The following is a 22207-nucleotide window of genomic DNA, read 5'->3' as shown; positions in this document are numbered from 1 at the left end:
AGCGCGTCTAGGCATTCTCAATATTTCTGTGGCCAACGCTTGATCAAGTATTCTGGACTGATTAGAGTTGAGCGTCGTGTAGGAGGGATACTTCGGTCCTTGAGGTGGTCGCTCAAGTTCCTTTCCTCTGTCGTTCCCCCGCCTTGTTTTAAAGGTTTCCCTTCTTTCTTCATTTTTTGAGTTAGGTCCTTGTTCCATCCGTACCTGGCTCCAGTATTCGGATAATTCTTCCATTTGCATATATTTCGCAGCCCAACTCCTTAACTCATCTAGGTCGATCGGGGGTTTTTTGCAGAGGCTATTAACGAAGGGTCCCGGTTTCAACACTGTTGTTAGGTGGTGCATAGCCATTGCTGGTTCCAAATTATGAATTGAAAGAGTCACTTTGCCAAAGCGTTCCATGAACGCTCTAAGTGATTCTCCTTTCTCTTGGCGAATATTGACTAGGGCCAAGGATGTTAGTGGATGGGGCCGGCTTGTGGCGAACTGCAAGTTGAAACGTCTTGTGAGAGTTACGAACGAGTCGATGGAGAGGGGGAGGAGTCGGGTGAACCAATTAAGCGCAGGTCCTCGAAGTGAAGTAGGAAAGATTCTGCACCATAAGGCGTCGCTTTCTGTGTACAGACCGACCTGCGTTGTAAAGGTGTCCACATGTTCTCCGGGGTCGGATGTGTCATCGTATTTGTCTATTACCAACCCTCTCCAATTATCGGGCAGCTTGGCTTCTAGAATGCGATGAATGAACGGGCTCCGGTTCACAAGTTCGTCTCGGTCATTTTCGGTTACCGATTGATATACCTGTCTTGATTTTTCTTGCAGCGCTGATGATTCTCCTTGATCTTGGACGACAGGGGTAGTAAGAGAGGGGACGTGTGTCCTTATTTCCTCCCTTAGGCCGACATTTTCCCTTTGTAGGGCTGAGAGTTCCAGTGCATCTCTTTCGCGATCCTTCTTCATCTCCACCATTTCTGCCTTTAGCTGCCTCAGTACAGCTAGCATGCTTTCTTCCGTTCCTCCCTGTATCACCACTTCCGGTACTAGTTCCTCTGGCGTGACGCCCTCCATTTATTGCCTAGAAGTCCCTTCCTGCTGGCTTCTCGTCATTACCATGCTTAATCCTAAGTGATGAAGTTGATCGGGCCCCACGGTGGGCGCCAAAATGTTCCTTCCTGGCGAAACAACTGTCTTCAAACCTCTGATCAGGCGTCCTTCTGCTGATTTGCTGATAGGGAGAATACCTGTAAAAGGCACTCCAATGATAAAGTTAGGATTCGGTTCTGAGCAATAAATGTTATTTAATGATGAGAAGTCAACCTCTTACCTATATTTCTTATCTTTTTTTTATAGACATTCTATTGGGCTAATGGGCCTGAGTCCGTTTTTATATTAAGGCCCATAGTATTTTTGATTATCTTTAATTGGATTATTTACCTTTTAATCCTGACGAGGGGTACTCGGCCCAGTATGCCGAGTAGGTATTCGGTTTCTTTTTCTTGAGGGTGGAACCGAGTTGATTCCTTTCCCAGTACATATATTATCATTGTTTAATATTTGTATGAGTAAAACTGATAAAGAACAAAACACTTTATATTTTGTCCTTGTTGAAATATTGCAAGACTATTCTTCAAGCCCTTTTAACATGTATTTATTTTAAAAATTGAAATTTAATCTTAACTGAAGGTAAAACAGTTACTTCATTAGTTCACCTAATCGTATTGATAAAAACCATTATGTAAAAGGTTTATTTCACACACACCCAAAAAAAAATTAAAAAAATACTGATCCAAATTTATTGAGTTATTATTATCTGCGAATACCCATAAATATTCGTGGGTATTTATTAAAGATTATTAAAATATTAAAATAACATAATTTAAAACGATCCATATATATAATTTAATTTAAAATAAAGCATTTTTGTTATAGATTTATATTTTAAAATAAAAATTACAAATAAAAATTCTGTTTAAAAAATAATTTTTAAAAAATTTTAAATAAAAAAGCAAAATAAATAACTCGTAAAATAAGCCTAAACTAAAAATGCTGACGATGCCACCCTCAAAACTTCAACAGTTTTAGCAGCAACAACTGTCCCAGCGATCCCTCTGTTTATCGTCTTCATTCATTCGCATTTTAGCCTCAACAGATTCTGTTACTGGCCACTATTCCTCAGGTTCTCTCTGTCTTTACCCTTTCTCTCGTTTCACCGATCAATCATCGCTTAACTGGTTCTGCGTAATTTGCCATTTTGGTTAATTTGAACTTGATCACAAGATACAATAATTAAATATTTAAACCATGCAACTTTAATTTTACGGATGCTAGAATCTGGAGTTCTCGACTTAGAATTTTAATTTCGTTGTTGAGTGTTGTTTTGAAGTTGTTGCTGCATGAAATACTTGTTTTATTGATTGCTTTGGATATTTAACTGATACAGGTGTTCAGCTTGCTTTTAGCATAGTATCGAGTATTGACATTTTCATAATATAAGTAGATGGTGGATATTAACAACATGTGTCTATTATATTGAATAGTTTATCACTGTTGTTTTAATGTTTTGTTTTTTTTCGTTTTTGTTATTTTTTTGTAGTGAAGGTTTTGCCTTAGGGTGGAGGTGCAATGAGATTGGAAAAATGCTGGTTCTGCTCTTCTACCATATACCCTGGACATGGAATCCAGTTTGTTCGTAATGATGCAAAGGTAAAATGTGTTATCTCTTGCCCTATTCTCCTCATAAATTTGTCTCTTATCTATGTGCTAGTTCATTTGTATTCGCGCTTCGAGAGAACTGTTAGCTATGGAATTGATTGCTATTGTCGGATTAGTTGAAAAGTGAGGTTTGACTGCTGTAAAATTGCTAGCTACTTTCTAATCATCTATGACGTATGGACCATGGATGGACTCGGTAAATTCGTCTCATGCTTGAATTGATTGCTTAGATCACCTGTCAAATACATTGATTATCGTTGATTCATGTTGTTGAGAAAATTACGCCGAATTTTCTTGTAATGTCAGATTTGTGGAAGTGAAAAATAAATGTGAAATATTGCACACACAAAATTGATAACGGAGTTCGGCCAATAATGCCTACGTCTCCGGACTGCTGCAGATATATTACTGAAAAAGGGAATACACTAAGTGTTTACAAAACACTCAAAAATGACTCACAACCATTCACAACCCGTAACCCAATTGTACCAGAAGCTAAACTATTTTCTCTGTTTTTGCTCTCTGAATATTTTCAGTTGTTCTGCATTTTTTTGCCTTTCATTGCTTCCTTTATATAGGTAAATGAAACGCTTAATTTCAAAACGCGTTAGGCACCGAATTTCAAATCGCGTTAGGCACCGAAATTGTACGCGTTTTTCTTTGTCATGCGCCTTTTTTTCTTTGACTTTTCAACAATCTCCACTTGAAGACTGATTTCAATCTGTCTTCACACCTTAATCAATGCAGCAGTCTTTTCTGGTCTGTTATTCTAGCAGGCCAACTAAAGTTGAACACAACTTCAGTTTGTCAATGGTTACCACCTTTGTTAGCATGTTTGCTGGGTTCTTGCTTCCTATAATCTTTTTCAATGTCAGCACCTCATCCTCAAGCAGAGATCTGATGAAGTGGTAACGTATGTCAATGTGCTTGGTTCTAGAGTGAAATGCTGAATTTTTTGCCAGATGTATTGCACTCTGACTGTCACTGTGCAAAACACTCCTCTCTTGGATGAATCTCAGCTCTGTTAACAAACCTTGAAGCCATATCAACTCTTTACTGGCTTCTGTGACTGCTACATACTCAGCTTCTGTAGTGGATTAAGCAACAATCTTCTGTATCCGCGACATCCAACTGACAGCTGTAGTACCAACAGTAAAAATGTAACCGGTGGTACTTCTTCGGTGATCGATTTCACCTCCGAAGTCTGCATCTACATAGCCTTGTATTTTTAATTCTCCTTTTCCAAAGTACAAACACTTCTTTGTTGTGCCTCGTAGATACCTCAAAATCCACTTGACTGCTTCCCAATGAGCTTTTCCTGGATTTGCCATAAACCTGCTTACAACTCCCACTGCATGGCCAATGTTTGGCCTAGTACACACCATTGCGTACATCAAACTTCCAATGGCTGAAGCATATGGAATCTTAGCCATGAAGTTTCTTTCTTCCTCCGTCTGAGGGGACTGATCCTTGGATAGGCGAAAGTGACTGGCCAAAGGTGTGCTAACCGGCTTGGCCTTGCCCATGTTGAATCTTTGTAAAACACGATTGATATACTCCTCCTGAGATAACTGCAAAATTCCTCTTTGCTTATCTCTCGTGATTTGCATTCCAAGAATCTTCTTTGTTGGACCTAAGTCCTTCATGTCAAATTCTTTTGACAGCTGCATCTTTAGATCTCTAATCTCGTTCATATCTGAACCTGCTACTAACATATCATCAACATAAAGTAGCAAGATAATATAACTGGACTTATATCTTTTGAAGAAACAACAGTGGTCTGCATTGCACTTCTGGAAGTCTTCCTTGTGCATGAAGCTTTCAAACTTCCTATACCACTGTCTTGGGGCTTGTTTCAGGCCATACAAGCTCTTCTTTAATCAGCATACCATATTCTTTTTCCCTTCTTGTGAGAAACCTTCAGGTTGATGCATGTAGATTTCCTCATCTAAGTCTCCATGAAGAAATGCAGTCTTCACGTCCAATTGCTCAAGATAGAGCTCTTCACTAGCTACAATACTTAAGACAGACCTGATAGTATTGAGCTTTACAACTGGAGCAAAGATTTCACTGTAGTCAACTCCTTCTTTTTGCTGAAATCCTTTGACAACTGGTCAGGCTTTGTATTTCTTAGAGCCATCATGATCCTCCTTCACCCGATACACCCATTTGTTGTGAAGTGCCTTCTTTCCTATAGGTAACTCAGTTAGTTCCCATGTCTGGTTGGAGATCAAAGACTTCATCTCGTCTTTCATAGCAAGCTCCCACTTATTGGCATCTATGGTTTGACATGCTTCTACATAATCTTCAAGCTCTCCTCCATCAGTCAACAACATGTAGTCCATGTATCTCCTGTTAGGCACATGAGGTCGAGAAGACCTTCTCAATACAGGAGTTGAAATAGGAGCCTCTGATGTGTCAGACTGCAGCTCACTGTTCTCTTTAGTTGATTCCTCTGACTGATGATTCTCAACTACAGGATTTTCTGGGACATCATCCACTTCTGCATACACTAACTCAATCTGTTCTGCATTATTGGCGCTTGTGCTATGCTTGTCCTTGTACATCACTCTTTCATTGAAGATTACATCTCTGCTGCGGATCATCTTTCTATTTTCATCATCCCATAGGCGGTAGCCAAACTCATCTTCACCATAACCGATGAAAGTGCACTTCTTTGATTTGGGATCAAGCTTACTCCTGCCTTGATCATTAATGTGCACATATGCTACACAGCCAAAAACTCTAAGATGTGAGAGTTTTACCTCTTTTCCACTCCATACCTCTTCTGGTATTTTGTGTTCCAATGGTACCGATGGACCTCGGTTGATCAAGTAAGCTGCTGTGTTGACTGCTTCTGCCTAAAACTGCTTTGGTAAGCTTGACTGCACACGCAAGCTTCTGGCTCTTTCAGTCAACGTTCGATTCATACGCTCAGCTACACCATTGTGTTGAGGCGTACCTGGCACGGTCCTCTCCATTCTGATCCCGTGCTCATAGCAAAACTTCTTGAATCTGGTGTCTTCATATTCACCACCATTGTCGGTTCTAATCTTTTTAATCTTCAATCCTGTTTCATTTTCAACCATGGCTTTCCACATCTTGAAAGCCTCAAATACTTCAGACTTATATTTCAGAAAGTATACCCATACCTTTCTGGAGTGATCATCGATAAAAGTCACAAAGTATTGCTTTCCACTAATGGATGGAACAGATGTTGGACCCCAAACATTAGAGTGAACAAGCTCGAGTCTTTCCTTCTTTGGGGTTCTTCCACTTGTCTGAAAGCTGACTCGTTTTTGTTTTCCAAGTATACAGTCTTCACACATGTCAATTTCTACTGACTGAAGACCTGGTAGCTTACCGTTTGAGTGCATGATTTTTATCCATTTCTCACTCATATGGCCTAGTCTCTGGTGCCATAGATTGGGATTTTCATATGCTGCAACTGCAATCAGATGACATGCTCCTGCTGTCTTATAAAGAGTACCACTCTTTTTGCCATGAGCAATTACCATTGCACCCTTTGAAATCTTCCAATTATCACCGTGGAAGACTGTTGTGTAACCTTCACTGGCCAATTGGCTTACTGAGATTAAGTTTTTCGTTAGGTCGGGAATATGTCTGACATTTTTCAATTCCCATACAGACCCATTCAATTTAATCTTCACTATACCTTTGCCCATAATCTCACATGATTGGTCATTACCAAGATAAACTTTACCAAGGTTTCCGGGAACATAGTTTTTGAAGAATTCTCTCTGCGAAGTGGCATGAAAAGATGCTCCAGAGTCTAACACCCAAGACTTTTCCTTGCTCTCTAAAGAACATATCAACGCATCATCTCTTCCAGAGGTGGAAGCAACATTTGCCTCGTCTTTCGCCTCCTGATTCTTCGGTGCACTCCTGCACTGATTTTTGTAGTGTCCTGTCTTCCCGCAATTCCAACACTCAATAGTCTTCGAGTTGTTGGAGCTATGATGATTTCTGGACTTGGAACGCCTCACCTTTGATTTACTGCGTCCTCTTCCTCTGGTTGAACTTCTGCCTCTTGACTCTGTATGAAATACTGAAGAGGTTGATGATTCACCCGACTCTCTACGCCGGATCTCTTCACTGAGAACCAAATCACGAATATCATCAAATTTCAACTTATTGCTTCCGGATGAGCTACTCACAACTGTGACAGTAGCATTCCAACTCTCAGGCAAGGAAGATAAGAGAATTAAAGCCCGTACTTCATCATCGAAATCGATTCCAACTGAACTCAATTGGGTTGTGACAGTGTTGAGTTCGTTTAGATGTTGCGCCGTTGAGGCGCCTTCTGCAATCCGTAAGTTGAACAACCGCCTCATCAAATGAACTTTGTTTGAGGCTGACGGCTTTTCGTACATGCTTTCAAGAGCCTTCATAAGATCCGCCGTAGTCTTTTCTTTTGCTATATTGAAAGCAACATTACGGGATAATGTTAATCAGATGACTCCAAGAGCTTTTCTATCCAGAAGTTTCCAGTCTTCTTCCTTCATAGACTCTGGTTTCTTGCCTGTGAGAGGTTCATGCATGCCTTTCTGATACAAATAGTCCTCTATTTGCATCTTCCAAAAGCCAAAGTCTGTACCATCAAACTTTTCAATTTTCACCTTTCCTTCATCTGCGGCCATCACTCCCACTCAAATCTGACTTCTTCTTAGAATCGTTTCTGACAATTTCTGTATACCACTGTGTTTAGAACACGTCTGTGAACAAATTTGTAATGCTGACAAATTTTTCATTATTCACTATTCACGTGAACAGTACTTGCGAGTTTACTATTGCAAATTTTACTATTCACATAAATAGTACCTCACAAAAATTGCAAAATTTCGAACCAGCTCTGATACCAGTTGTTGAGAAAATTATGCCGAATTTTCTTGTAATGTCAGATTTGTGGAAGTGAAAAATAAATGCGAAATATTGCACACACAAAATTGATAACAGAGTTCGGCCAATAATGCCTACGTCTCCGGACTGCTACAGATATATTACTGAAAAGGGAATACACTAAGTGTTTACAAAACACTCAAAAATGACTCTCAACCATTCACAACTCGTAACCCAATTGTACCAGAAGCTAAATTATTTTCTCTGTTTTTGCTCTCTAAATATTTTCAGTTGTTCTGCACTTTTTTGCCTTTCATTGCTTCCTTTATATAGGCAAATGAAACGCTTAATTTCAAAACGCATTAGGCACCAAAATTGTACGCGTTTTTCTTTGTCATGCGCCTTTTTTTCTTTGACTTTTCAACAATTTTCACTAGTAACTAGTAGGTTAGTATTTGTGTGTGTGTGTGTGGGAGGGGTTGGGGGTGTTAATACTATAGACACCCTAGAGTAATAAATGGAAATATATGTTCATAGCTCTGCTTCACATGGCACAAGTAATTCAGGTTTCTGACAATTGTTCTTCAGATTTTTCGATTTTGTAGATCGAAATGCCACAAGAATTTTAAAATGAAGAGGAACCCTCGGAAAGTAAAATGGACAAAGGCATATAGGCGAGTGCATGGCAAGGATATGACAAAGGTAAATGAAGCTAACCTTCTTTCTCCTTTTGTCTTGGTCTTGTATCTATGTATGTCATTTAATGGTTCATTGGTTTGGAGATGCTTAAGCATTATTATATGTTGTTTTAGGATTCAACCTTTGAGTTAGAGAGAAAGCGAAACAGGCCTGAGAGATATGACAGAAATCTTGCTGAGAAAGTCCTCAAGTCCATTCCAGTGATTGATAAAATCAGAATCAGCAGGGAAGAGCGACACCATAAGAATAGGTTATTCTTTGACCCCACCTTTTTTTTTTAATCTGAAAACTTTATAAGGTATGCTAGCAACACATTTTTGTATTATTGGTTAAAATTTATTGGAAATCACAAAAAATATGTGGGTCTCCTTCAAGTTTCACTATTAATTTTGTGATTTTCAATAAATTTCAACCAATATTTGAGAATATATTAGAAAAAATGTGTTAAGAGTGTGTTGCTGTCACTCTTCAACTTTATAAATACAAGGTGTTTTGTTTTTCTTTGCTGACAATTTTGTCAAATCTCCTATAGGATGAAAGGCAAGAAGCACAAGTTCCAGATGGAGGCAGTTAGGGAGTTGAAGCAGGGCATCAGTCTGGTCAAAGCTCCTTCTGTCCTTCAAAAGGAGCCTTCTCTCACTCTACCGAAGATCAAAGTTGGGGTTTCCCAACAACAATCAGAGGACAATCATCTCATGGAAGAGTGATGTCAATGCTGCACTTCTCCCTCAGTTTGATGTTTGTGCCTTATAGGGATTCGGTCGCTTCTAAGGCCCAACTTACGAGTTGATTCATCGTTCATCAGTTTTGTGAATGAAATTATTTTGAAAGAAAAATTTTGACTGTTGACAATAATGATACCGTGAAATGGCAAACTATTATATAAAGCAAAACAGAAGTATGATGCCATCATGAAGTCTCCTTGGACGTGTCGTATCTCATGAGTATTCAATTCTCCAGTCAAATGTTAACTTGCTAGTAATTGCTAAAACGTACATAGGTCAAATAACTAGTGGAGATAAAACTTTATGTAGTATGTTTTGAACTACTTGTCCTGCCAGATGTGCATTTGGTATTTGTGTAGAGCAAATAGTTAAGCTAGTCTCTAAAATATAATGTCTATTATGCAGTCCTTGGATGATGGAAATTATGTTAATGGTCTTTGACTGTATAATTTTTTTAATCAAATTAATCCTTACATAACGAATTAAATAACTACTTTGATTAATGAAATATACATTCAAGAGCTAATTTGACTGTTAAATGCTTCTATGTAATCTTTGTCCTTCGCGGGATTAATTTAATTAATGTTGCATTTTTGTTTAGAGAATAATTTAACTAATTATTCTATTAGTAGAACATAGATCTTTTCAGCATTGTATTTTAATCAAGATCATATGTTGTTAACATTTTTCTTATAACTATGGCAGAGGCAGAGGCTACGAGTCGTGAATGCTCAGCTTCTGAGCTAAAACAGTTAAAACGAGTTAGAGTGAATAGATGATAGTTACGATACTAGAAGTAACAGTTTTTAAATATGAAACTATTATTATTGTTGTTGTTGCTGATATTATAAATACTTAACATATATCGATCTCCCACCACGGATTAACCAAACGTATAAGAAAATACACAGGGAGATCCTGTAAGTTTATTTATTTATTTTTATTTCAAAGAAATTTATACACGTGCTGTAAGAGATAGAGCCCTGGTTCTTCGGACACGTGTCATTCCGGAGGCATCTCCCTCCACGCAGAGCGATATAGAAGCAAGGGGAACCATATATATAAAAGCATAGTTCTAACGGAAGCACAGTGGCGAAGTAAGATGTTTATGGTGGCAAGACCTTGTGGTTCTCCAGTGCGCGTTCATCAACTGCATCCTACGCCGCACCGTAGCAGAAACGTCGTCGTTCGATGCTCCTTGAGCAGCGTGAAGGAGATAGAAGAGAAGCGTGAATTAGATTCCGAGCTGCGCGTTTCGGTGGCATTTCCTCCGATAAGGGCGGCAAAGAGGGTGGTTCTGGTGAGGCACGGCCAGAGCACATGGAACGCCGAAGGGAGGATCCAAGGAAGTTCCAATTTCTCGGTTTTGACGAAGAAGGGCGAGTCTCAGGCTGAGACTTCGCGCCAAATGCTCATCGATGACCACTTCGATGCTTGCTTTTCGAGGTTTCTTCTTCTTTTTCTTCTTATTGGCATCGCTAGTTCTGAATTTTGTGCTCATTGTTGCTGCTGCTACTGTTGTTATGTAGTCCTTTGGCTCGATCCAAGAGAACCGCTGAAATCATTTGGGGACCTCGCCAAGAACCCATCATTCCGGATTTTGATTTGAGGGAAATTGATTTGTACTCCTTTCAAGTATGCGACCCTAACACAATTATCGCTTTTGTTTTTTTCATTTTTGTTCTAATTGATAATTTAAAAAAAAAAAAAAAAGACTTGCTAACAGTGGAGGGAATGTTAGAAAGTTGATAATAATTTTTAACCACTTTGTTAACATCAGTCCATGTTATAAATGTACCACTGTTTGTTGTTTAAATTCAGTCTTTGCGGCTGTGGTAGCAAAACTGTAATTTGAATGTAATAAAAATTTTAAATTACACTCCTTTATGTGTATGTTATTCTCTTGAGCGAATAAATAAAAAAAAATGGATTGAGTATGATAAATCAAGGTTGGATTATATTAGAAATTATGGTAGAGTGTGGTGATAGTATTTTTTTTTTTCATAAATTCATTTATTTTCAAATTTTTAAAAAGTGCCTTTATAGCTTTCAGGGCACTTATTAGCAATCTTCTCAGACCATTATTTTTACCTGGGTTTCCCTTTTTAAAATTTGTACATGAAAGAGTGAAAAAAAAAATGAAAATACAAAATTATTAAGGCCTCTTTGATTCGAGAAAAGAAAACATTTTGTTTTCATATCATCTATTCATCTTTCCATAGTTACCAGTATGACATCATATTTGACTTTGTTCTCCTGACTTCAAATATTTCTAATTGAAGTAGCAATCCTAAAAAAAATTATATAAAGGATGGAAAGATTATAATATTGAGAATTTGAACTTTGAAAGATGAAATTGTTAAAATTAATCTGTAAGGTACCAAATTGAATAGGCTTCTATCTTTTTAAGGACTATAATAGGGTTACTAAGTTATGGCTTTGTGACTTGGCGTGACAGATCTTGTCATTGTTGTTTGTGTTTATAGGGTCTGTTGAAGCATGAGGGGAAAGCGAGATTTGGTTCTGCTTATCGCCAATGGCAGGTGGATGCGGCAAATTTCATCATTGATGGTCACTATCCAGTTAGAGAGTTGTGGGAGCGTGCTAAAAGCTGCTGGACTAAAATCTTAGCTCATGATAGCAGGTCTGTTCTTGTGGTTGCTCACAATGCTGTTAATCAGGCTCTTGTTGCCACAGCAATTGGTACCTGTTTCTCCTTCTGAGGAAATCTTGATGATGAGAAGATCAAAAGTGTGTCAATTTGAATAACATGCTCACTTTTTCTTCCATTTCAAACTACCAGGTTTGGGGTCCGAGTATTTCAGAACTTTGCTTCAGAGCAATTGTGGTGTTAGTGTTCTGGATTTCATCCCAAGATCTGAGGGTGGCTCTCCACATATTTGCCTAAACCGCTTAAATCAGGTATATAGGTGTACATTTACCGGGTAAAAGAACCACAAAATGGACTAGCTGAGTTTAAATGAGGGATTGGCTTTGTTATCCCCATGACAGAGCTGCATATTATAAGCTGATATGAATGCAGATTGTGTTATTCCCTCTTTATAAAACAAAAATGTTTAATTTTATCGCAAATTGCAATATGTCCAACAGTTCAGGCTGTCCTTTAAAAAGAATTGAACTATTAATGCAGACTCCTGGTTCACCTATTGCTGGTGGGAAATCTAGTGGTAGAGATACAAAAAGGCGAATCATACTTGTTTGTAATGGATCCACACAAGGAAATATAGAGGTATGAAGCAATGACTAAAATACACTTGATCCACATGTAACTGTTCAAAGGATCATCAGCTAACACTCTAAAATTTGAGTTTTTATTTTTTCCATTTATGTGAAAGTTATAACTGATATGCGGAGGGATACTCCATCCTTTATGAGTTATTTCTTTTCTATTATTAGCGAAGTACATTTGTACATATCCCAAGCAATATTAGTTGAAATACTAAGTAGTTTACCGAGTGCTATCATGACTCATTCTACTATCCAATAGAAGTTGCAAAACGTTCTTTTTGCTAGAATGGGAAGTATGGTGGAAGGTGCTGAGAGAAATAAATCTAAATTTACAAAAGTGATTGTTATATGACCAAAATGGATGTTTACTCAAATATTTTTAGAAGTTTACACCAAAATTTGCATCAAAATGGAAAATGTTAGATGTAAAACCATTCATATATTTTCACTCAAAAGCTTAAGCTTTTGGGATAATTAGTTTCATGGCATGATATTAGAGCGGACTGTGCGGTCTAGAGTTGTACTTCCACTCAAAATCTACGAGCTTTATTCCAAATACATTTTTTCACATACAGGTTCTTAACAAAGTACCTTGTGTTGACAGGACGGTTTTCCTTTTACTGGTGATCAACCGTTGAACATGCTTGGTGTCATACAGGTACTGCATCCAATCATAAAAAATACGAGGGCAATGTTATTTCATCTGACCTTTTGCATGTATAACAGTCTCAGAAGTCTGCAGAGCTACTTCTTGATTTGAAAGTGAATTCCATAATTAGCAGTCCTAACAAAGCTTGTGTTGAGACTGCCGTGGCCATCTCTAAGGTAAGCTCACTTTTGATACTTTCCAGGAAGTTCCATCAGGCTAAATGTTCTCACATTTATATTTGAAATGAAAATAGTTTTCATTTTTAAAATGTGAGAATCATAAATTAAGAACATGCAACTATACTTGTTCTTATGTTCAAAAGAACTAATGTTCTCACATGAGTAATTCCCTGTACATATATGTGCCTGTACTTAGAGAACATGGGTTTTCTACTTCTGTTCATTGTTGTCCTGCTCTAATATAATTGTTAGACATGAATTAGGTGCAAGAAGCAGCAGATTGCCTGGGTGCTGACTGTGTGCCACGTTATGTTGAAATGAAGCAGATGGGGAACCTTGATATTGAAGCTATCTTCAAACAATCTGAAATGGCAAGTAATTTACATCTTGGATGTGTTTAAATGTGGAAGCATCGATCAATCATTTGTAGACATTTTTTAGGACCATACTAGTTAATGCAGTTTCATGTACTGATATAATATTGACAAAGCAATGTTCGTAAGAATTTGCTAAGTACCAATTGAAGATGTAGATAAAAAAATGATTTAGAAGTATTGAAATGTAGAAGAAAATTATTACCTCTCTGTGTACTAAGAACTTAAACTAGTGAAAGGTTTCACTAAGTGTTTGGTACCACTTTGGTACTAAATAAAAAAGCTTGGTGTCTTGGTGAACAATTTATGTGGTCAGTATGTTCTATCTAAAGTTTTATTTGTTTATTGCAGGATAAATCCAATTTTCCGCCATTTCAACCTGGGTGGTTAAATAGAGTTGATGGTGGACTGAGAACAGCATTATGGGATCAATCTGGAAAAGCTTGGAGATCCCTGTTAGATGAAATATCTGATGACTCTGGGTCAGAAGTTGTAGTTGCAGTTGGTCATGCTGCGATCCACATAGCATTAATGGGGCATTGCCTTAATTTGACGAAAGACTGGTTGGGATCATTTCATCTTGATGCAGGGAGCATTAGTGTCCTTGACTTCCCTGATGGACCTAAGGGCAGAGGTGTCGTCAGGTGCATAAATTATACTGCACATTTGGGGAGATGGTCCATCCCTATCACCAGATCAACAGAGGATGGTGAAGAGTTTTAACTGTAAACTTGTGATTTCTAATATTTAGTTGAAATGACACCCAGCATCCCATTGTCGAGTTTCAGAGGTTCAACGTGATCATGATTGTTGAAATTTTAAGGCATGATAGCAAAAATGATATCTTAGTCTCAGTGAGGTAACCTGGGATGGGACAACACGGTTCTTCCTTCCTGCTGATGTATTTCACTTCAAGGTAGTGTGATGGGTGCAGTTCACAATACCCATCATCCAAGATCACTTTGTCATCTGTTCTGTATTTTTCCTTGCCAATAGCAATTTTAAATATTGGTACTAACTTTGAATCATGACTTTATTTTGTTATACGCACCCGTAGTCAGTAGGTATGGAGTACTGATACATGTTAAATACGCTTGGAAATTTATCAAAATGATTTTTTTAAATAATTGTATACCACATACGTATGACTTTGATTAGACTAGGTGCGACTTCAGGTATAGCTAGTTATATTTTAAATTAGATCACTTTATTTCTAAGATGACAAGTTTTTATTTAATTAAATTCATTTATCCTTATTCATGAGATGTGTGATATAAGAATATTAATTCTTTATACAGATACTTTTTTAATAATTATTTTATTTTATTTTATTTTCAATTTTTTGTATTTATTTTTATTTAATTAAATTTATTTATCCTTATTTATAAGATGTGTGATATGAAAATATTTTTTATTATAGATATGTTAATAATAATTTACAAATTTTGATATGATTTTTGTATTATTTAAAAATAATAGTAAAATACTCGTATCTTTATTTATTAAAATTACTATATTCTGTTATGTACGACAACGGGTTTTATACCCGTATATGATTTTTTGTGTATGTGTTGGGCCTTAGACGTTGTTGCACTTCCTTTTTGGGGCTTTCGAGTCTGCAGTATTTTGGGCCTGCTTTTGACACTCGCGATTCCAGAAATTAAAGAAACAAGACTGATTGATAGTTTCTGACATTCGACCAAAAAAAGAAAAGGGTTTTCTGACAATATTCCTGATGAGTAGATTAAATTGTAGAACTGCAATTATTAGTTACTAACAAATAATGTCCAAACACACACACAGAGGTTAATTGGGGTATTAATTAGTTTAATTGAGCTCCTTTATTGGACCCAACCGTACACCAAACACCACATCCCACACCTTGTGCCTCAGCTTCCCTGCTAAGGCAGGTGAGACTTAGCTGATTATGGTAAGTAAAAGTTAGCACTTTGATTATAAATCAGCAGAGATCTTAGCATAGGCAGTGTGAAGTCAAATATGGTTCATAATTATAGGATAAATTTCTCTCCATATATTTTATTTATTTATTTACATGTAGAAAAAAAATTTATCTGTCTTTATTTACATGAGTAAAAGGATAATTTTTAATTAAAAAAATTATTTTTTGTGTATATATCACATGTATCTTTCACTTGATATAATCTTGTTCGAATCAGATAAAATTACTATGATCAGTAAAAAAAAAATTAATAAAAAATATTATTAATATAACTTTACTATAATATTTTATAAAAAAAATTATTGATTATATAATAAGCACCTTTAAACTATTAATTAGCAAAGAATAATAATTACGTTTCTTAGTCTATGTGCTATCCTCCTTGAAGTTGACTAAAAAGAAAGAGATAATAGTAATGATGCCCTCATACTCTGTTTATCGCATTTGATTATCTTTTACTTCGTTTAGTAAACTAAAAACTGCAAAATATTTTTCAATTTGTACATTCCCCTCTAAAGGGGTTGATATATGTTTTTAACCAGGAGAATAATAACGTTAGGCCATATGTAACTATCGTCCATTGCCCCATTGTTAAGGGGAAAAGGACTAACAGCGGCAATTTGTTGTACGTTTTGAATAATGTAGTTAAGGCATCTTAATGTGTTATTCTCTGGCTGCATAAATTTGTACAAATTTTTTTAAGAGCAAAGTTTGTCATTGTGTTGCAATTAGAAGGTGGATTTTAGAAGATAGAATTTGTCACTTTCATGAAACAATGGAAATCCTCATCCTTTGAGTTACCTTAGATTGTGAATTTAGACAAGATACACACATTGCACATACATAATTAGTAGACATGAAAAATATTCAACTCAATTTGTTTTAAAAATACATTAAGAAATCTGTACAAGTAAATTCAACACAAAATAACAGTAATAATGATAAAATAAATGTTGATTCATATCGTTGAAACATGAATCCAACTATGGATTGGTCTCTCTATTAAGTTTACATAATTCAAATTCAATGATTGAATATATCATTTGATCCGTCCCATCACACGGAAACTAGTTGTTGATTTTTCCGACATTGTCAGTATGATATTTAGATTATCTTTTATGCTGACACAAGATTTTGAAGGAAGAAAGGTACGGCTGGAATTTTAAGTGTCATTTTCATCAATTAAAGTTAATTCAAGTTAATCTTAACAAGAAAATGGACTCTCCACCAAACTTCCAAGAACAACCCAAAATCCCATCTAAAACAAGAATTTTACTTTTTCTTAATTGTCATTGAAAGAGAGATTCATTAATTATTCATGTTCAGTACTACACTGCATTTTTCTAACTCATCTTTGGTGGAGATTGAATAATACTAAATTGCACATGCTTGAGTAGATGAGGTGTCATTTTAGTTTGATTATTACTAATAATACTACATAGAATATTTAATGAAACTCATAAGGGTAAACAAAAGCCGCCACTTCATATGGATCTTGGCTAGGAAGTTCTAAACTCAAATGAAAAAAAAAATTGAGAAATTTAGTCAATAATATTTACGTTGACTTTGTACATGATTTTCATGTAATAATTTTTCTTTTTTCTATATGTTCCTTAAAATATTTATCAAAAGAAAGGCATGGGCCAAAAAAATTGCCATTCCTGGGTTGGTAGTAAGATGACACCCACAGTTAGATACTTAATTCAGCTTGGTTTCTTGTCATGATCACCAATTGCTAGTAACATGAGATTAAGAACAAGTCAATTGTATGTTATATCTAAACAAATGAATTGCATAGGCAAACAAACATGTATTAATTTTAATTTAAAACCGAAACTAATTGTTCTAAATCCTTAATTTTATTAGTTTATACCCAGTTGATTAGTCAGCTTTTTTCAGAAGTTCCTCTCTTAGAAATCATAGCTAGCAACACCCTAATTATGTCGGTAGATATTCTGACAAACGTATACCTAAAGAAAATGCTTAAAAAGTTAATTAGCATTACCACTGAAAGTAGAAAAAGTTTTCCTCTTTCTGCTGTAAACTTTCTTTTATCGATTTTGTTAATTTCAGCTGAGTTTAATGAGTCAGTGATAATAACTTTTATTAAAAAATAAAATGTTTATTACATTATATATATATATATATATATATATAGATATATATTTTACAAAAAATTAGTTTAAATGATTCTTAAAAAATGAGATTAATAAAATTATTCTTTACACACTAGTATGACATTACATAGTCATCATCATATATAGACATATTTAAAAGGTTGTGACAACAACAATAATAATAATTTTAGTAATATTTAATAAGCATATTAATAACAAATGTATGTTTAACATCTTAAAATATATTTATAGATTTAATATTTCTTTATCTAATGAAAAGGATGACATCCACAGTGATATATTTAATTAAGTTGGAAGTTAAAATCGTGGGTTGTGGGGAATTGAAAGCATCCCCCACAAAAATGGGCCCTCTGTAACAGTATCTTTAGTTAAGAACTCAACTGTGTCGTTGAATGTCACATTAAAGCTGAAGTTCATTTAGATGGAATTGTACTCTCTCAAGTCCATGTGATTTAGTATAAAACATTAATATTTGTCAGTACTTCAATAACCATAAACGTTAACCAAACTCAACATTGGAGTATCCACTGAATTACTGTACGATCCAGGAAACAGCAATTTCTTCTGATGGATTTTACAAGCAGCTACTTCTAGAATTGGACAAACTTCAAGATAAACTTCAAGGCTATATAATATTTGAGAATAAAACATGTTTTATTATATTTTATTTCGAATCTATTATATTGATGCATTATTCTTGTACCACAACTATGATGACTCAAGTTGCAAGAGAAGCAGAATTCTTATAGAGCTAATTAATGCCTCAAGAGACAAAATTCCCCCTCAATTGCACTTCCTCCCCACCCATCCCGGAGAAGGGATCGTACTGTTAAAAAAAGATTAAGAAGGGTGACTTAATCATAGCTTAAACTGTTTGTTCAAACATGAGGTGTTTTAGTTGATGATTATGTATGAGAACAGTCAGGATTTGTGAGAAGAGAGCATTGTTAGTAACATCGTAAATTGGTTAATTGTATTTCAGAATTTGTGAGAATATCTATAATTCAGTGTTGTTACACAATTATTAAGAGAACATTTTTTTCCCTAGTTTTAAGATAACAACAAATTCCATGTCAAATTATTTGACAATGGCATGTCCTAAAAATGCAAAACACAAATATACCAATTGTTCTGTACTTTTCGGTTTAAATGGGGACTTTGCAGAGTGTGTTCAATAATCAAAAGAAAAATTTGCATAGGTGAATTTGCTGAGTCCCTTGATCATTCTAATCAGGTGCAAGTTGTTAGTTGTCAACATTCAGCATAATATTAATATTCCTTTTTGAAAAAGTGTAAATTTGAGGTTTGAAGTTTGAATATATGAACCTGATTTAAAGTGGGGAAAAAGGTTAAATTCACGAGCTACCTGGCTGGCCCAATTGGTCTATCAATTCCCTACATTTCCGCTGATAGGTAACAACTTCCATCAAGTTTCATAATTCAAAATAAATAAATAACAGGATAAACTATAAGCTCTATTTTTCTAAACACCCAAAATATAAAAGTCAAATTTTAATTTTTACTGTTGTCATTGACCTGAAAAAAATTGTATAAGGTAGAGTTTAAATACAATTTTTTTTGCTAGATAGATCAATTCTATATGTGTAAACACAATGAGACCTTATATTAATGTGCTTACTTTTGGGTTATACTTGCATGTTTAATAGTAGAAAAATTTAGATAAGTAATTACTTTTTATTTTTTTAACGAATTAACAAAAATAAATAATAATTTTTTTAATATAAGTTAAACTAAACAAGAGGAGTTGGTATATTATTTGTCAAAAGAAAGTTCTTATTTACCTTTGTCAGGAAAAGATGTCCTTGGGGAGAATTTCTTGGTATTACATAAGGCCAAGGCTCAATAATTTCCTTTTCAGTTGGATTCCATTCTACCCTTTTGAATTGTCACCCTCACGTTGCGTTTAGTTAGATAGCATCATCCTTTAGAATCTTAACGCAACTAATCTTTAGCATCAAAAGAGAAAAAGAAGAAAACAATGGGATCCAACTAGTCTTCTGAGCCACTACTATTAAATTCTCAAGAAAAAAGAAGAGCGAATTGGGGTCACATATACTAACTAAAGTTATTGTTTTGCAATGTTATATATATAATTGTGACACAGAGATTATAATTAGTTAATCATAGCATATGGATTTGATTCATGAGTCCCTACTGTGGATCTTTGGTCTCTATTATATTATTACCAGCTACTACCATGAACTTTCTAAAAGTAAAGGCCTAAGCTGGGATAGATTAAGTTAGCTATGTGGACTACTAATTAACAGAACAAAAAGGTTGAAGGGATTTTCAGGTTACTTAGTGAAGAGTGAAGACATGCCCCCCTTTTTCTCAGTTTCAATTAGCTTGGTGGGCAAGCTGAAACGCTTCTCTTGTTTAATTTAAGGAATTTGTGTTAACAGTGTAATTTGTAAGTAGCTAAGAGAAACGTATAGTTTATAAGGAATCTGGTTATTCCACTCTGTTAGGGAAAAGTTAAAAATGTAGATGAAAAGAAAAGAAAAAGTTAACATGCCTTCTTTACAAGCCAGGAAATTCACAAGAAGCATGCATTCTCATTCACCTTTTATAGTTTCTCCTTTTCCTCCCTTAAATATCAACTAAAATTCTTGTACATATGAGCACCAATATCCTCACAAAATTTCTTTCCAAGTTGCCTTTAAAAACTTGTATATGTATATATATAATAAGTCTTTGTTGGTTGAGAGTATCTAATTTATTTATTTTTCTACCTAAAAATAATTAGTCTAGCTTTGTATTAGAAGATGCTTTTAGAGTGTTTGGGAACATGGAGAGAAGCAACATTTTCTTTTCCACGGTTTGTGTAATTTGTAGATGCAGTTACATGTATAGAATCTTTACGTTTACCATAAGCAAGCTTGAATGTTTGATTCATAATGAGGAGGAAGGTAGAAGATGCCGAAGCAGGACCAGACCTTATGGGGTCCATCACCCAAACAACATGCCCTTACATTTGTACCTCAACATGAGAAAGTAATGATGCTCCTTATGCGCTGTTTCATGTTGTCTATCACACATCCACATTCCCTATCCATTCTTTCTCATTTAATGATTTTATTACAGTTTTACCTCTTTACAGATTACAGATATTAGACTTTTGAAATTGATGAAGAGTAATTAACTTTTTTGGTTAAGCCATCAATATAGTAAGGGCTAGTGTTTAATGTATATACTTCATGTATATATAGCTATAGAAGGTACAAATGACGATGTTTTGATCTTTTTGACATGTACAAGAGCTTACAACCTTAATATACTCTTTTGAATAACTATTTTTCTTTGTTTATCATTCAACCATGTAATTAAGTGATGAATTTTGGTTATTTGGATATATATTATTAAACAAAGTTGATTGACTTAATTGTATTCTTTGTTTTAATATTTTAATAGATGTATAATTTATTTTTGTTCTAAATTATATGTATTTTTTTTATTAGAAATAATCTTATTTGGCTTGAATAAAATTTCTATGGAAATAAAGTTCTTTCTTTGAATATTTAATATAGTTTTATTTATTAAAATTTAAATTCCAAATTAATCATAAATTAAGTTTAAACAATTTTTATAAGTTGATTTACATGTATACTTTTTTTTCTTATACTATAAGTATTTTTCATTAAAATTAATATTGTTCTAGTCAAGTAAAAATACTATAAAGAAAAAACTCTTCTGTATTTAATTGTTCGTATTTAATTTTTAATTATTCAAATTAATTTTTTTATTAAAATTTCAGTTTATAATTAAAAAAATCATAACCGAGATATAATATACTTTTGATTTGAATGAATTGATAAAGAAAAACTGTATAACAATATTTAATAAAAAATATTAAATTATTTTATATTTTATATAAATTTATACAAATTAAGTATATATCACATTTTTATTGAATATAAGGTAAAGTTTTAGTTTAGTCAATCACTTAATTTAAACAATTAAAACACTCCAAGAACTAAATATAAACGATTAAAATTTTAAAAAATAAAATAACATAAATTAAAATATAAATACTATGAATATAATTATGTGAAGTTGTTTTCATTTGATTTTATTTTTTTTGCAATCTCATAATTAAATTGACATTATATTTTTAGTTGAATTTTATTATTAAGCTTATCATGCTAAAAAAATGTTGAAACTTGTGTGTGCTATCATCACCTTAGGGTGGACTAACAATGATAAGTCATCGTTTGAGAAAATATTTTTATTTATTATAGTTAAATTTAAATTTTAATATAAAATATTTCTTATTTAAAATTTGTTGATTCCAATATATTAAATTGAAAATACTTTTTATGTTAGATAAAAAGAATTTTAAGATTATTATAATTCTAATCAATTTTTTTAAAAAAATTGAAGGTTAGAGACAAGCGTTTACAAAAATGAAAAGTTAGAATGGGAGTGAATGCGACAACTCGTAAAGGATTCCGACAAAACTGAATATTTTTGTATTAAGAAGCGTCGATCAATACTTAACAAAGCATCGAAACTCACATAATAATTGCTCGTAACATTAGAAATTAATATAAGAAAAGAAGAAGGGAAGGTTGAGAGAGAAATAAAGGGGATTCCTCTGTTTTTTCTTTTCCTCTGTTTTTTTTTTTTTCTTTTTTATTGATGTCC

General features: G+C 34.4%; 2 protein-coding genes across 3 annotated transcripts; both read left to right on the top strand.

The window, feature by feature from the left end:
- The first annotated feature begins 2057 nt into the window (after positions 1-2057).
- On the top strand, positions 2058-8975 carry LOC113859227 (probable ribosome biogenesis protein RLP24). Of its 2 annotated transcripts, none has more exons than XM_027492039.1 (5): positions 2058-2173; positions 2591-2700; positions 8158-8271; positions 8382-8518; positions 8801-8975. In XM_027492039.1, exons 2-5 carry the CDS (start codon positions 2620-2622, stop codon positions 8973-8975), a joined length of 507 nt encoding a protein of 168 aa, XP_027347840.1. In that variant the 5' UTR covers positions 2058-2173; positions 2591-2619. The 2 variants fall into 2 exon arrangements, with proteins under 2 accessions (XP_027347840.1, XP_027347841.1); XM_027492040.1 differs by having other exon boundaries at positions 2104-2173; positions 2596-2700.
- Positions 8976-9984: 1009 nt separating this feature from the next.
- Positions 9985-14702, top strand: LOC113857490 (probable 2-carboxy-D-arabinitol-1-phosphatase). The gene is made up of 9 exons (XM_027489447.1): positions 9985-10439; positions 10523-10628; positions 11480-11696; positions 11797-11915; positions 12145-12243; positions 12847-12900; positions 12969-13067; positions 13334-13441; positions 13796-14702. Exons 1-9 carry the CDS (start codon positions 10096-10098, stop codon positions 14165-14167), a joined length of 1518 nt encoding a protein of 505 aa, XP_027345248.1. The 5' UTR covers positions 9985-10095; the 3' UTR covers positions 14168-14702.
- The last annotated feature ends 7505 nt before the right edge of the window (positions 14703-22207 follow it).

Source organism: Abrus precatorius, unplaced genomic scaffold (genome assembly GCF_003935025.1).
Source record: "Abrus precatorius isolate BTA unplaced genomic scaffold, Abrus_2018 Scaffold2, whole genome shotgun sequence".
Classification (NCBI taxonomy): Eukaryota; Viridiplantae; Streptophyta; class Magnoliopsida; order Fabales; family Fabaceae; genus Abrus; species Abrus precatorius.
This window is presented reverse-complemented; position numbering and strand designations above follow the sequence as displayed.